The sequence below is a fragment of the Herpailurus yagouaroundi genome, unplaced genomic scaffold (genome assembly GCF_014898765.1).
Source record: "Herpailurus yagouaroundi ecotype Mexico unplaced genomic scaffold, PumYag 140, whole genome shotgun sequence".
Taxonomy (NCBI): domain Eukaryota; kingdom Metazoa; phylum Chordata; class Mammalia; order Carnivora; family Felidae; genus Herpailurus; species Herpailurus yagouaroundi.
The window spans coordinates 9,065,154-9,081,541 of NW_024412395.1; the positions used below are offsets into that span (position 1 = coordinate 9,065,154).

At 50.2% G+C, this 16,388-nt stretch overlaps 1 protein-coding gene across 26 annotated transcripts in view; it reads left to right on the top strand.

Annotated features, from left to right (window-relative positions):
• Positions 1-16,388, top strand: part of CLASP1 (cytoplasmic linker associated protein 1) — a 277,455-nt gene that overhangs the window by 257,422 nt on the left and 3,645 nt on the right. For all 26 annotated transcript variants that reach the window (XM_040474788.1, XM_040474793.1, XM_040474790.1 and 23 more), the window contains 2 exons: positions 8,785-8,991; positions 10,461-10,577. In XM_040474788.1, the coding sequence (XP_040330722.1) occupies positions 8,785-8,991; positions 10,461-10,577 (324 nt within the window). The remainder of the gene's footprint in view (positions 1-8,784; positions 8,992-10,460; positions 10,578-16,388) is intronic.

Here is a 16,388-nt window from a genome sequence, read left to right on the forward strand (position 1 = left end):
TTAAAAAAAAAAAAAAAAGAAAAGGCATCCTACTAAGAAACAGCTCCTACAAAGAGACAGGCAAGAGGGCCAGTGTTCAACGTCACAACCTTTGAGTTTGGAGTGTGAACGTGTGGATCCTCGTCCTACTCTGGTCATTCACTGGCTGTACGACAGGAGCTCTCTCTCTGGGTCTCTAAAACGCTCGTACGCTGGGTGAGCCCGGGGGAGCAGAGAGCGTGATGCCCTGCAGGGCTCACGCTGTGGAAAACGGAAGATACTGTCTCCTCTGCCCTCTTGCAGCGAAGAAAGTAGACCAATTCTGGATAGAATTGTTGACAAGCTTTATAGATTTTACACAAAGCACATATAGTGTACTTTTTAAAATATATCTAAGAGGGCTATTGAAATTCGATTGAGGAAACTGTAAAACACCAATGGAAAACAGTTTTTGTCTTGGCTGCTGTGCTGGCTGAATCTATCCATGTCCACACTGGAGTAGCTGTTACATTGTCACCTCCAAGCCGGAGGGCACCCTGAGTTTTGAGACATGCAGAAGAGGAGGCTTCTGTGTGCCGCTCAGCTTCCCATCTGAGGAGGTTCAGGTTGTCTCTTTTTTTCTTTTTTTTTTTTTAAGTTCTTTTTTTTTTCTTTTTAAAAGCCTCTAGCGCCTTCTTTACTGACTGCAGGGTTTGATGTTATCTCCAACAGTACAGCTTCTAGTTTTTTGTGGGTTTTTTTTTTTAAATGTTTATTTATTTTTGAGACAGAGAGAGACAGAGCATGAACAGGGGAGGGTCAGAGAGAGAGGGAGACACAGAATCGGAAACAGGCTCCAGGCTCTGAGCTGTCAGCAGAGAGCCCGACGTGGGGCTCGAACTCACGGACCGTGAGATCATGACATGAGCCGAAGTCGGACGCTTAACCGACTGAGCCACCCAGGCGCCCCTAAGTTTACTTATTTTGAGAGCAAACGAGTGGGGTAGGGTAGGTGCAGAGAGAGGGGGGAAAGAGGCTCCCAAGCAGGCCCCACACTGTCAGCTCAGAGCCTGATATAGGGCTCGAACTCACAAACCATGAGATCATGACCTGAGCTGAAATCAGGGGTCAAATGCTTAACTGACTGAGCGACCCAGGGGCCCCTAGGTTGTCTCTTTTGCCCTTCCTGACAGGCCAGCCAGCCTCCCAGGCCTGTCTCCCACCTGGCTGCCGTAATGCAGTTGAGAGAGATAGTGTTGCCCTGAATCTGCTTTTGCAGGCAAAGATGTGACGGCTGTCTTGTTAGACATCATGTCTATACTCTGCCTCTGGAAATTCCATGTGCATCTTTTTAGGGGAACGCACTCCTTAAGTAGGGGCAGAGATAAGATTTTATAACAAGAATGTGAAAATTCTTGATTCACATTCTCCCTCATTTTTCTGATGAGAGAAACTGAGGCCTTGAAAGTAGAAGAAATGTCCTCCCAGACCACCTCACTAGTTGATGACAGAACTGATTCCAAAACTTGGGTCCGTGGACGTTGAACCGGGAGCTGTTTTTTCTTTCCTCCCTTTCTCCCTCTAGTATGGCACTGAGCCTAGTTAAGTGAGGGCTCACATGCAGCTTAAATCCTGGAATTTAAAGGAGTGCCAGTCTTTTGCAAAGGATGGAATCTCCCCAGGATACCCGTGGATACCACAACTCCGTGTGGATCCGGATCCCATTTGTATAAGGTCTTTCCCGTTTTTCCCCAGAAGGTGGCGCCAACCTTTTCCTTAGCTTCCACATGATTGAGGCACTAAACTAGGTTTGCCAGACTGGGAAGAGTTCTTTGATTCCAGTCATTGTTTAGGAACATTTGCCGCCGCCCCCCCCCCGTCGCTCCACCTTTTCTTTTTTTTTTTTTTTAAAAAAAAAAAATCTTTTCTTATTCAACCAATTTTTCTCGTGTGTCTGTGACAGAGCCAAATCAAACTTTGGACTTAAAACACACAATCCAAATTTTGACAAGTTCTGTGCTCTAAAAGAAACCTTATCTTTAAGCAAACACTCATCAATATTCTGAGTAATGATCTCATTTTTTAAAAAGTTCGATGAGGAAATTGTACTTTTCCTAGCTAGCTTCACTGGCTTTGAAAGGGAAAAATCCCCATGTTTCTAATCAGAGTAGCAAAATCAGCAGACTTGGGACAATTTTGGTCACTTCAAGGTAGATTATAACCTGCTTGATGCTGCTGTCTCATAAATATGCCCCACCCCACCCTCCTTTTTAAAATCCTTGCTGCTTCTGGCCACCTTGTCTACCAAACAGTATTGTTCTCCTTTCTTTCTGGTGCCCGTGTTTACTTTTGCTCTCTGCTTGCTTACATTTATAATCTTTGCTTCTTAGGTTACATAGAACGCAGGGGCAAAACCTAAAGTTCACCCTGATTCAGGCAGCTCGCCAAAAGCTGGGGGCTTGGCACAGAGAGGGAAGTCCAGAACACCTACTTGCCTTGGCAGAAGCGGGTGTCTGTCTTGGGAAACTTGCCGTAACCTCCGTAAGCAAGAGGGCCTCAAACTTGCCGCCTCGAAGTATACCTTCTGGCTTTTCGTTTTCAGACGTTTTTCAGAAAACCTTTGTGTGCTAGATACATTGGATTAAATGCTTCATGCAAGTGACATCAAGAATTCCTGGGGTTAGAAGAGGAAGTTCTCCTTGGGTGTCGGTTTTGGCTCAGCAGATCTGGAAATCCTTTGACCCACAGCTCACTGCAGGGCAACTCACTTTCACCCTAATGACAGGAGAGTACAAACAGGTTGGAGGCAAGGAAGGAAACCTTACGATGGCACTCTCACCACGAGCCCGCCAGTGTGTTTCCTTGTCTCACTGATGCTCTCTGCATCTGAGGGGCGTGGGGAAGTTGTTTGTTCCTGTCAGGACTGTTAAGTGGCTTGGATCCCAGTCTGTTTCCAGGCCTGTCTTCCCACCCACTGAGCTGCCTCCCGTTTCCCAGCTGGGTCTTAAACATGTACATCAGTGTCCTCTACCTTGGTTGTACCCACAAGGTTATCCAGTATTTTCTGATCCTTCTGGTTTTACCCCATCTCTTTAAAAACTAAGACACACTGGGGCGCCTGGGTGGCTCAGTCGGTTGAGCATCCGACTTCAGCTCAGGTCATGATCTCACGGATCGTGAGTTCGAGCCCCGTGTCGGGCTCTGTGCTGACACCTCGGGGTCTGGAGCCTGCTTCGGATTCTGTGTCTCCCTCTCTCTCTGCTCCTTCCCTGCTCACACTCCGTCTCTCTCTCTCTCAAAAATAAAATAAAGCTTAAAAACAATTAAAAAAAAAAACAAAACTAAGACACAGACTTTCCTCAGTACGGCTCAGATTTCTGAGCTGTATGTTAGGGTACTTGCAGACAGTATTTCGCACAGCAGAAAGGCATTGGCTTCGGAGCACGCCTTCACTGCGGGACCCGCTTAGGGAAGAGATGATCTCCTCTTCCACTGTCCACTGGCTGCCTAGCTGTACGTAACTCAGCCACGTGCCCAGTGCTCGGCTTTCCCGAGTGCACCGTGGACTTGCGGCAACTGGAGGGACGTGCATGAACTGAGGAGGAATAAAAGCACTTCATCTTAGAGTAATTCGTTGCACGATGGAAGTCTTTTAAGCGGTACGCCACCCCTCTTCAAACAGCGGGTTGCTAGGGAAAAAAAAAAAACCAACCTGAACTAAAGTCTCTTTTTCAAAGGACAGAAGTGTCGCCTTTCCGCCCTGTCACCGGGAATGGGACCCTCCGGGCCTCCTCTAGCTGATTTTGCCCAAGGGTCAGGTGGCTCGCCTGCAGATATCTTGCTTCGCCCTCAGTTTCTGGGCTAGCTCCTCAGGTGGAACGCGTCCGTGCAGTTCAGTGAGGCATGCCCCAGAGGTGACTTTGCCAGTCACGAACATTTTACAAGATATATACACGGGAGAATGTGCTTGACAAACCTTTCTTGAGTAGCTCATGTATATTGGACGCTGTGCCAGGCGTAGGGGGTATAGAAAGGTAGCTGAGGTGGGAGCTTGCCTTTGAGGAATTTTCTGTCTAGTGGGAGAGACCATTTGAGCAAGGTGTTGAGTGCAGTGGTGGAGGTGTGCACACAGGGCTCCCCAGAGTCGTACCGCAGCAAGCGGGTCCTGAAGGAGACCTGGCCCGGCCAGGTGAGGAGCACCAGTGAGCGACGCTGAGGAGGAACGGAGGGGCTAGTCGGGCTCCGCAAAAGGGCCGGCGGGGCATGTGCAGGGCCTGCCCTCAGCTCAGTGTGACCAGGGCACAGGGGGAGAGGGAGGGCAAAACCACAGCTGGACACAGGCAGGGGCCAGGCCATGCTGGCCTTCCATGCCGTATCAACAAATGTGGGCCTGGTTCCAGGAGAGCTGTTTAGAGGGATTCTTGGCGAGGGCAGACCCACTTGATGTGGGCACTAGACTGGGTCGGAGGGGTCCCCTGGAGGGAGCTCTGCTCTCTGGCAGACTCAGAACTCCCTGGTTCTCCGCTGTGTCTGTCTGTGACCCCTTACCAGCAATCCTTTATTTGTATGTTCTCTCTCTTACTCCAAAATCCACCAAAGTGGGTATTTTTTAAATCCCTATCTTAAAAAAATTTTTTAATGTTTTTATTTATTTTTGAGGGAGAGAGAGACAGGGAATGAGTGGGGGAACAGCAGAGAGATAGGGAGACACAGAATCCGAAACAGGTTCCAGGCTCCGAGCTGGCAGCACAGGGCCCAACGTGGGGCTCGAACCGACGAGTCATGAAATCATGACCCAGGCCGAAGTCGGATGTCCAACCGACTGAGCCACCCAGGCGCCCCTTAATTCCCTAGTTTAAAAATCGAGGTTCAGACCGATGGAGTGTCTTGCCAGAGGATTGAACTCCGATTTGTCTGTGCCCATGCAACTTGGAGCTGCCTTTCTTGGGGTGAAAGGTTAAAGGTTATGCATGCACACCAGGGCCAAACAGTACTCTGCTTTTAGGGGACCTGTGTGGAAAAGCTGCACTTTGCAGCAGATTGAGTTGGCAAGAAAAAAAAAAATCACAGTGAGTTTTCTTTAAGTAGCCTCATTCTCGTGTGTATGTGAAGTGGAGGGCGATGCCATCAGTGGGACTGAGGTCATGCTTGCTGCCTGGCTGACCCCAACCACCCACTTTCTGTGGAGGAGGCAGAGGCGGGGAGGGCTGGCTTCGCATGGCCAAGGGCCCTTGAGCCAGAGGAACCCCCGAAGAACACCTGGGAAGCCTTGTGCAGACATTCATTCTGTGTTCCGCCCCTCATCAGCTTCCTTTCATCTAACCCCGGCCAACTGCAGACACTCCTCAGCTCCCCGCCATCCGCCCCCACCTGCTTCTGGGCTTGGTTCCCCACTTCCTGGGGCTTTGCACCCTCTGCACAGACCAGCCCATCCTGCCCAGCACCGTGAGGACGGGGTCCAGGCCCACCCATCATCCTCACTCCTGTGGCCTGCCCTGAGCTCAGTCCCTGACACACAGGAGTGAATGAGTGTGTGCATGTTGTACACAACAAGGCAGGGCCAGTCATGGTATAAAAGAAAAATTGCTCTTACGGGCTTACCGAGAATAGGATTCTTTGAAAGTAAAATGAGCTCTCTGCAGTGCTTTGCACCCAAGCCTGACTTTGCACGTATATAATAAGCGCAGACAAATCTTGGATATTCTTGACCCCTGTCTTCTCTCGTGTACACAGTATTTACTCTTGAACCATGCTGATCCTGGTCCCCATTTTGACTCTCGGAAGGATTAATCCATAATCCCGATGTATGCCCCCACAGGTGTGTGCATTGTGTCCACAAGCGCGCTGGTCAGGTGACGGGGGTGTGAGCTTACTTAATGAGACCCCTAGACTTCGGTCAGTGCCTTAAGGAGATAGCAGGTCCTTCCAGGGAAAGTTCAAGAGGCCTCTAACAAGAAATAGAGAACTTTGAGAGTTCAGGAAGGCAGGGCTTTAAGTAGGAACATACCCTCAGGCAGACAGAATGAAGTTCAGTCCATCTGTAAATGTTGAACACCTGGTAAATGCCCAGCCTTGCTGTGTACTTTGGGGTACAAAACAAGTGCCCCAGCCCGTCTGCTAGGCCTTGCAGCCTGTTTGGGAAGGAGACACATGTGGAAACGTTGGCAAGAATGTAAAGCAACCGACATGAAGTGCCAGCAATAGAGAAAAGCTCTACAAGTTGAGAAGGAGAGGTCATCCCGCTGTTCACGGAGGGGACGTGGTCAGCCACGTTTGTGTGAGAGACAGCGAGTTTCCTAAATAGCAGAAGAGAGCTTATGGAATCAGTAGGCAGTAAGCAGAAATAGCGATTATTATAATCATAGTAACGTTCTCAGCCAACACCCAGGGAGTGCAACTCCATGCCGGGGCTCAAATTCTATCCCGGGTGACGAAGGGCCGCCTGCTTCTGGGGTGCAGCACCCTGTCCTCCCTGCTCTCCGTGAACCAAGGGCTGAACTGTGAACTTTCCCTGATCTCAAAAGCACACTTAAATTTTTATGAATACGTTTTCCTTACCAGGAACATTACTATGGCAGTTTTCCATGGCAACTTTTCATTATAAAAAATACGAAGAGGAGAATAAAATTACCCATAATCTAACCCCCTGAGATAATGAGGGAACGTTTTGTGCGTTTCCTTCCAGGTTTTCCACCGCGTTAAATCCCAGTGTTGGGACATGAGCAGCCCAGGGAGAACCTCCAACTGTCAGTGCAGCATGACCAGCCTTAAAAATACCGGGCTTTTGTTTTACGTCTATTTGTATTTATTTTGAGAGAGACAGAGTGAGCAGGGGAGGGGAAGAGAGAGGGGGAGACAGAATCCCAAGCAGGCTCTGCACTGTCAGAACAGAGCCCAGTGTGGGGCTTGACCTCACGAACTATAAGATCATGACCTGAGCTGAAGTCAAGTGTCGGCTGCTTAACAGACTGAGCCACCCAGGCGCCCCAAATATAATGATTTTTAAGTGAGATGAATTCAGCCCCTTGTGTTGGAAGGAGTCCACTTTACCGTTCAGAGAGCAGAGCAGACACACGGACCGATGAGGCACACTCCGGGAAGTCAGTCCTGTTCACAGGGTGGCGTAGCCCCAGCTAAACTGAGCTGCGTCTTGTCCCAAAGCCATGACTGCAGAGCGCCAAGATCTGGCCCTGTCCCTCCTAGAGTGAGGGCACAGTGCTCAGGGCGCTACAGTGACCTCCTGCAGTCCATGTGTCCACCATATGGCTCAGGGTGCCCCTCTGTGTGTCCTGTCCTCCCTGGCTTGTATGCATGGATGTTTCAGCCCACCCTTGCCCACATCTAGAAGATGCTTTCCAGGTAGTCTGTCTGCTGTTTTTGTTGGTCAGTCTGCTTCAATCACAAGAGCACTGGGGAGATTGAGGCTTAAGCTGGTAACCTTGGCCTTGTTGCTGAGTTAAAGACAGCTGCCTTGTTTCAGTAGCAGAACACAAAACAGAGAAGAATCTGGGTGGAATGAACAGTCCAGGGCTGGCAGTCGGAAAAAAAAGATTAGATTTTTATTATATTTTATGAGAAAATGCATACACAGGGACGCCTGAGTCAGTTGGTTAAACCTCCGACTTCAGCTCAGGTCATGATCTCACGTTTTGTGAGTTCGAGCCCCGCGTCGGACTCTGTGCTGACAGCTCGGAGCCTGGAGCCTACTTGGGGTTCTGTGTCTCCCTCTCTCTGTCCCTCCCCCCACTCCTATTCTGCCTCTCTTTCTGTCTCTCAAAAATATATAAAAAAATTTTTTTTAATTCTAACTAAAAAAAAAATACGTACATGTTTACAGCCTGGTGTTTTTTGCTTATCATTTATATACATACCCCTGTGTCATGAATAGGAGTAACTATCATTTACTGAACATGGAGTACATTTTGACACCACTTAACAAATGATTTCTGTAAGGTATCCCCATTTTACAGAAGAGGAGATGGGGGTTAGCACTTGCGAATGGCACGGCTGGCGTTTGCTTCCAGCCCTCAAAGGCTGCAGCCCGCACTCTTTGTTTCTTGCCGGGTTTTGCATTTAGCTTCTATCTTTATTACAGAGGCTCTTTTTGTGGCGCTCCTGGTGACCTCTAGCACAAGGACTCAGTGCATCCTAGTGCGCTGGGATCTCTTCACAGGTCAGAGGCGGCTCCTTTGGCTGTGAGGTGGCCATTTTGTGCACTTCCTTCAGAGTACAGGGTGTGGTGATACGGGCACGGAGGCTTTCCTTGGAAACGCCTCTCCAACTGCTTTACGATTAGGTGCCTTCATGGAATCATAAGTCTTGAAGCCACTGATTTTTCTTCGCGGCTTCTCTCCAGTTACTTTAATTGCAGCTGTACCCCAAGCTGCTGGAAAGCATTTATGTTTACTTCTTTTTTAGGTCCTAATCTTCTAGGACAGAGACTCTCAGATTTTCCTATACGGGAGACCCTCTGAAGCGCTTATTAAGACAGCTTGCTGGGCTCCAGGCCCCAGTCTCTGATTCGGCGGGTCCACGGTGGGGCCGGGGAAGTTGCATTTCTAGCACGTTCTCAGGAATGTCGATGCTGCTGCAGGGGAGGTAACACTTGGAGAACCGCTTCTCCAGGGTTTCTGGTGGAAGCCGCATTCCTACCTTCCTGTGCCCCCCATCCACTGGAGAATCACCCTCAAGACCACCTTGCTCTTAACTGTCTTGTACAGAATTAGCCCAAGGCGTTGGGTGACGAGCGTCCTCTGGCTCCCGAAGTTAGGCAGCAGATCGCTTGGTCTCCGGGAGCTCACTTGTTTGGGGGAACTGGTGTTTCAGGTGGTGAGAGCAGCCGAGGAGGCGGCATCCACGCTGGCCAGCTCCATCCACCCGGAGCAGTGTATCAAAGTCCTCTGCCCCATCATCCAGACGGCCGACTACCCCATCAACCTCGCTGCCATCAAGATGCAGACCAAAGTCGTCGAGAGGATCGCCAAGGAGTCCTTGCTGCAGCTCCTCGCCGACATCATCCCGGGCTTGCTGCAGGTGGGCCCCCTGGGCAGCTGGCCGGTGCCTGTCGTGCGGGGCTGTGAGGCCGGGAGCCGGTGCTGCCCAACCTGGGTGCCTGGGGCTTTGCCCCCCTCACTCACTTGAGGGGCGGGTGGGAAAGGGCAGGCGCCAACCTGTTTCAGAACCCGCGCAGCTGTGTGGCTCGGACACCTCGGGCCCTCTCTCTCTTGTTTTCTAATGCACCCTCCCCTGAATGTGGCCGGAAGAGCTTCCCGGCAGCCTAGAGCTATGGCTTCCAAAGTGAACTTTGTGTTTACTGTAAATATATTTTGGTCCTTTCCTGGTCGTCGTTGTTCATGCCTTCAACAAACCCTTATTGCACATCTGTGGGCCCCAGCCCTGGGCAGGGTGGGCCGTGGGAGTGCAAAATCAGATAATGGTCCTTGCTCTGCTATCCAGCACATATTCGTGGAGAGCCTTCTAAGTGCAAGGCACTGAGTTAGACTCAAGAAGATGTTTTGCTGCTCCACGGCATAACCACAGGGGTGTTTCAATCTGCGTGGGGCACAGTACAGCTGTGCAGGCAGCCGGAGATGGGGGCACCACCTGCAGAGTTACTGTAGGTGCGAGTGGGGGTTTCCTGGATCAGAGGCCAAGAGGTGATTTCACAGAAGAGCTGGTTTAGAGTCGGGCCCTGGAGCGAGAGAGCGACTTCAGTGGGGAAGGTGGAGAGAAATCAGCTTCACGTTTAAGAAATGCTGCTGCTCGCCGAGCGCTCGGCTTGGGAATTTAAGTACAGACTGTTGAGACTGGATTATTCCAGGCAGAGGAAAGAGCAAGCCTGAAGCATCCTCAGGGCTGTTTGGAGAGCAGCAGGCTGTCTCATTTGAGTGGGGCAGGGGCCAGGCCGACAGGTAGACGGAGGCCCGGACGTAGAGTGCACAGGTGTCAGGCTCCGGGCCCGGATGTCCCCCACCCGCTTTGGGTGGTACAGAGGTTCTGCCCACAAGAGCGAGGGAGGCAGTCCTCATTTTTCTTGAAAGTTCTCATTTCACACAAGGTTTGCTTTGCCATTGGGAGAATATGAAAGAACCGAGCTGTTTTCCCCCTTAATTTCCTTTCCCATCTCCCTCTCTCTCTCTCTCTCTCTTTCTCTCACTCTCTCTCACTCTCTCTCACTCTCTCTCACTCTCTCTCCCACGTGTCTTGCGTGGCGCTACTGTGGCAGCTCACAATGAGCAGCACATAGTGCAGGGGAGGGCCGCTGTTACTTGCCAGCCTCCCTTCTCCACCTGCAGGAACCAGTTCACTCTCGACACTGTTGAGTTTTGACCTCCCTGGAGCGCAAGCTCCTGGGTCCGGTGGCCAGTCTCGGGTGTGTGGTGGTTGTTAGCGCCAAGTCCAGGGTTGAACTGTGAGGGTATTTGCGGAAACCTTGACGAGACATTGACTGTGAAGCAGATCTTTGATCTCATTTCCTTTTCGTGTCCCTTCTGCCTCTGTAGGGTTATGACAACACCGAAAGCAGTGTGCGTAAGGCCAGCGTGTTTTGCTTAGTGGCGATTTATTCCGTAATCGGAGAAGAGCTGAAACCTCACCTCGCACAGCTCACGGGGAGCAAGGTACGTATAGTGTTACACGGGCCGGCGGCACGCCTGGGCTCTGCCAGCCGCCGAAAATCTGCTTGTCTGCAGCTCTGGCCTCCACACGGGCTGGGTCCCTCGTGGGCATCGACGGTGACGACCACGGGCTCTCCCCCTGGGCCTTGCCGACGTGCAGGCGCTGTTGTGCGCACTCTGCGTGTGTCGGTGCCTTCATTTGTGACGATGTCCGTGTGGGATGCGGACACTCATCCACACTCAGCTGCACAGGGGCACACAGAGCTCTCACGCCAGAAGCCAGGCCACGCTGCCTGTCTTGTTCCTTTCAGGGTGTTTTAGAGTGGGGGGCAGAAAATGGGACGAGAGGCCTGTTGGCTCATTGCAGCTGACAGAGGCCAGAGTGCTTACTGGTTTAAAAATAACCTTGAGTCTGATGAGCCTGCTGGGGGACAGCAGGTGGAGCTCTGGCAGGAGAGGCAAGGGCGGGAGCGGCCGCTTGACCGCTGGGGTCTTGCGGGCCTCTGGCCGGCCGTGTGACAAGGCGACCCCAGGGGCTGCCTGGGGGGAGTAGTGCGGCAACATGGAGCTCAAAACGCCCTGGTGGTGGTCTGGGTAAAAAAGCGTGAAGCTAGAGGTGCCTGACGTGCTCCTTATGAAAGGAAGAATCAGCAAGTGAGGCCGCGTTTCTTTCCACATAGAGCCGTTCCTTTGGCACGGCCAGCGGGGCATCTTAGCCAGAGACTTGCCTCCCCAGAGTCCTGGCAAAGCCAGAAGGGCATTCCCCCCTGTGCTGGCGGGGGCTGTCCTGGGCGTTGTAGGGGGATAAGCAGAACCCCTGACGGCCCTCTAGATTCCGGTAGCGCCCACCCCTCAGTCGTGAGAGTCACCGTCAAGGCTGCGCGCAGCCAGATGACCCCTGGGGGGCAAATCACCGCTGGCCGAGAACCCCTGAGAAGTCAGCGGCTGGGTTGAAGGGTGGTTTGGGGGCTACTTCGCCTGACTGCATTTTCCCCTTCTCCTTTCCTTTTCTCATCACTGACCCCTTCCCCAGCCACGATCTGGAAACTCCCAAGCCGAGAGTCACCAGCAGTGTGCTAGGCCCGGAAGCCGCCTCTCTCTCCGGCCTCTATCTGGCTTTCTGTCGGTGGTTCCTGGCAGCAGTGAAAACTAGAAAACTATATTCACCAAGGGGGTTCAATTTTTAAGGCTCATCCCCAGATAACAGACCCGGTTTTGTCTGGCAGTTGCCCTGTGCCATCACCTCATTTGCCCCTTCTAGTCAGGGACTGAGAAGACGCAGGTGTTTCCTCATCCCTGTTGTGCAGCTGACCTGCTGCCGTTCCTCTCAGCGGTGGCCTTGGCTCTGGAGCCCACGTCCTGATCGGTCCGCTCAGAGGGCGTAGGGAGGCTGGGCCTCAACCCTTCTTCCTCGGTAGCCCGCTTCGTCCCGCTGCCCCAGTCCTTGGACGCGATAGCTCTGGTGTTTTAGCAGGACCTTCGGAGACTCGCACACACCTCCCTACCAGCGGACATCAATCGCTGATGGACGTGGTGCCAAGACGGCCTCAGTTTCCTAGACCGGAAATAGACGGACTCCGGCTGTGGCTTCCCGTTGCTCTGTGTGACCCGGCCGATCAGAACACTCTTCTGTTGCTTAACAAGTGATACCAGGCTCTGCGGAGAAAGGCCTGATGCAGGGTCGTGGAAGGAATGCATGGGGGGCATTTGAGAGTGTCCCGTTGCCATGGCAGCAACACCAGTTTTGGGGTCAAACAACCTGCCTTCTGGTCTCTGCCCTCCACTTCCTAGTCGTATGACCCTGAACAGGCTTTCTTTTCTTTCTCTCAGTTTTTAAAAAATGGTGGCAAAATACCCATCACATAAAATTTGCTGTCTTAACCATTTCTGAGTGTACCTTTCACTGGTGTTAATACATTCACATTGTTGTGGGACCATCCCCACCATCCGCCTCCAGAACTTTGCTCCTCGTGGAAAACCGAAACCCCACCCCCTTAAGTAGTAATTCTTCAGAACTCCCTCCTCCCAGCCCCTGGCCACCACCATTCTACTTCAAGTCTCTGGATTTGACTCCCCGGGGGCCTTGTAAAAGTGACACCATTTGTCTTTTTTGCAACTGGCTTATTTCACTTAGAATGATGTCCTTGAGGTTCGTCCATGTCGTAGGTTTGTCCGAATTTCTTTCCATTTTAAGGCCGAGTGCTACTCCATTTTGCGTACGTACTGCAGTTTGCTGTCCGTGTTTTGGTGACGGGCGCTTCTTTCCATCGTTGGCTGTTGTGAACAATGCTGCCTGTGAAGGTGTGTGTACAAGTGCATCTTTGAGACCCCGCTTTCGGTCCTTTTGTGTCTACAGCAGGACTGGAATTGCTGAATTCCATAACTTTTTTCCGCGGTGGCTGTACCCATTTACGTTCCCGCTGACAGCACCCGAGGGTTCCAGTCTCTCCACCTGCTCACCGACACTTACTGTTTTCTCTCTCTTGGACAGTAGCGGTCCTCATGGCTGATACAAGGTGGTTCCTCAGTGTAGTTTTGTTATGTGGGGCATCTTTTCACGTTGGCCAGTTGTGTATCTTCTTTGGAGAAATGTCTGTTCAAGTCCTCTATTTTTGAATTAGGTTTTTATTTTTTTAGTTGTTGAGTTTTAGAAGTTCTCTATATATCTTGGATATTAACCCCCTGTCTTTTGCTGCATAATTTTTTTTAACTTTCATGAAGTCTCTAGGAATTTGTCCATTTCATCTGGGTTACCTAATCTGTTGGTGTACATTTGTTCATAGTGGGTTTTTTTTTAAGTTTAGTTATTTACTTTGATTTTTTTTAATGTTTATTTTTGAGAGAGACAGAGAGAGAGACAATGTGAGCAGGGGAGGGGCAGAGAGAGAAGAGAGACAGAACACAGAATCCAAAGCAGGCTCCAGGCTCCTTCCTATCAGCATAGAGCCCAATGTGGGGCTTGATCCCATGAACCGTGAGACCGTGACCTGAGCCGAAATCAAGAGCTGGACGCTTAACTGACTGAGCCACCCAGGTACCCCTCATGGTGTTCTCTTCTAATCTTTTTTATTTCTGTAGAATCAGTAGTAACGTCCAAACATTCATCAATGTGTTTAGTAATTTGAGTCTTCTTTTTTCCTTAGGTAACTGAGTTAAAGATTTGTCGATTTTATTTATCGTTTCAAAGCACCGACTTTTGGTTTCCTTGGTTTTCTCTATTGCTTTTCTATTTCATTTATCACTGTCCTAATCTTTATTATTTCTTTCCTTCTGGTTTTAATTTGTTCTCTTTCTAGTGCAAGGCGTAAAGCGCAGTGGTTGATACGGGCTCTTCCTTTTTTATTCTAAGCTACACGTTTCCTTCTTTGCGCTACGTTTGCTGCATCCTGTAAGTTTAGGTATGTTGTTTGCATTCTCCTCTGTCTCCAGATACTCTCTAATTCTCCGTGTGATTTCTTCTTCGACCTATGGGCTCCTGACCAGTGTGTTGCTCAGTTTCCACAAGTTGGTGAATTTTTCCGTTTTCTTCCTGATACCAATTTTTAACTTCATCCAGTCATGGTCAGAGAAGACACTCTGTATAATATCTATTTTTGTGAATCTGTTGAGACTTCATATGTGGCCTTATTTTAGTCTTTTCTGGAGCATGGGCCACATCCACTTAGGAAGAACGTGTATTCTGTTGTTGGGTAGTGTTTTGCTGTGGACTGTTAGATCGAGTTGGTTTATTGTGGTGTGTTAGTTTTTGATGTCCTCGTCTTCTCTCTGAGTCTTCGGTCTATTATTAAGAACAGGGTACTGACGTCTCCAAGCGAACCCTCCAGTTCTGTCAACATTTCCTTCTTCTATTTTGCTGGCGTGTTATTATACACAGACGTGTCTGTGCTTGCATCTTCTTGGTGTTATTGGCCTTTTATTAATATATAACGACTTTCTTGCTGTCTTGTAAACTTTTTGATTTAAAGTCTGTTTTGCTTGGGGCGCCTGGGTGGCTCAGTCAGTTAAGCGTCTGACTTCAGCTCAGGTCATGATCTCGCAGTGCGTGGGTTCGAGCCCCACATCGGGCTCTGTGCTGACAGCTCAGAGCCTGGAGCCTGCTTCAGGTTCTGTGTCTCCCTGTCTTCTCTCTCTGCCCCACTCCCACTCGCATTCTGTCGCTCCTTCTCTCTCTCTCCCCATCTCTCTCGAAAATAAACACTAAAAAAAAACAAATTTAAACTCTGTTTTACTCAGTGTAGTCAGTACAGCCACCCTTACACCCTTGGTTACTGTTTGCGTGGAGTCTCTCTTTTCAGCCTGTCACCTTCGACCTCTTTGTGTCTTAGTAGACCTAAAGTGAGTAGTCTCTTGTAGACAGCGTAGTGTTGGAGCGTGTTTTCTTTACCCATCCTGCCAGTCTCTGTCTTGTGACTAGAGAGGTCCACCGTTTCCATTTGAAGAGACTGCTTGCCGCTAAGGAGAGACCGCCGTCACAAGCTGGGGTGTGTTTTCAGTATACCGTAGAGCTTTTCCTGTCCCTCATTTTTCTGCGGTGTTTGCTTTTTGTACTGAAATGTTTTAGTTCCCTCCTCATTTCCTTTTGTGTATATTCTGTAGCTGTTTTCTTAGTAGTTGCTGGGGGGATTACATTGGACATCCTAAGGTTATAACACTCTATAATTTGAATTTATACCAGCTTATGGAGCAAGCTTCTGAACCCCAGCCGTTTCATTTGTAAGACAAGAGAGCCTGTTCTGCCTCCCTCAGAGGATTTTTGTGAGGCTCAAATATGATCATCGGTAAAAGCTTCTTGTAAACTGTGAAACCACGGCCATGTCATTAACTCTGTTACCATTATTTCCTTGTACTTGTGCTTACATTCTGGACCACACTGGTGGATACGTCAGTGGTTTTGATCGCAAATAAGTATAACGGTGTTTGCACCTCATTTTTAATCCGGCTTTCACAGAAATATAACTACCTTGCCTTGGAGAACGTTTTTTCTTCTTTAAAAAAATCTTTGATTCAACAAGTATGTGTTAGGAATACTTGCTGTCCTCACTGTACCACTAAGACGTGTGGGAAAAGCAAAACTTCGTCCTGCCCTGGAGTGGCATGAAATGTGTCCGAGGACAGGACTGACCCACAAGGAAGCCTGCCCAGCAGCCCAGGAGGGCCCGTTGCGTGGAACGGTCCCTTGGGACTGAACGGGGGTGGGGCTTGGCAGCACAGGGCTGAGCTGCAGAGGGAGGGAGGCGGGAGCGGACTGCAGGAGGGGAAGCTGAGGCTCAGAAAATGTTTTGCCTGTAGTCACACAACCAGTTGGCGGTGGAGTTGGTTCTGGAACCGTGTGTGTGGCTACCCCAGGGATGGCTCTCCCTTTATGGGAAGACACACAGCACAAGTGTTTATTTCAGCCTGTGCATCTACCTCTGGGTGAGCAGCCAGGGAGACTTGGCCTCCCTCAGTAGCTCTGTGCCATTGCTGTTCCAGCCCCCACTGGAAGGCACTTGGAGGGCCCGCTTGCCCACGCACCACACGCTGGGCCTCTCTTCCTGGGTCCCCCCGGAGACCAGCCTCTCCTCCCCTGGACTCGGCCTCCTTGTGGCCTGCTTAGAGCAAGGAAAGCAGGTAAAGAGCCGTGGATAGAAAGTATTTCCCAGTCCCCTTCATCTTGCAAGTTGTGTGTTACGTGGACGTTTACGGGCATTCTGCTTCCACAAACACTTGTTTCTTTTGGTTCTTAGTGTGAGCAGGCAAATTATCAACATAACGCGTTATGATTTCGACAAGTATTTAAGAACGAGTACTTAAGAACCTACAGTGTTACACGGT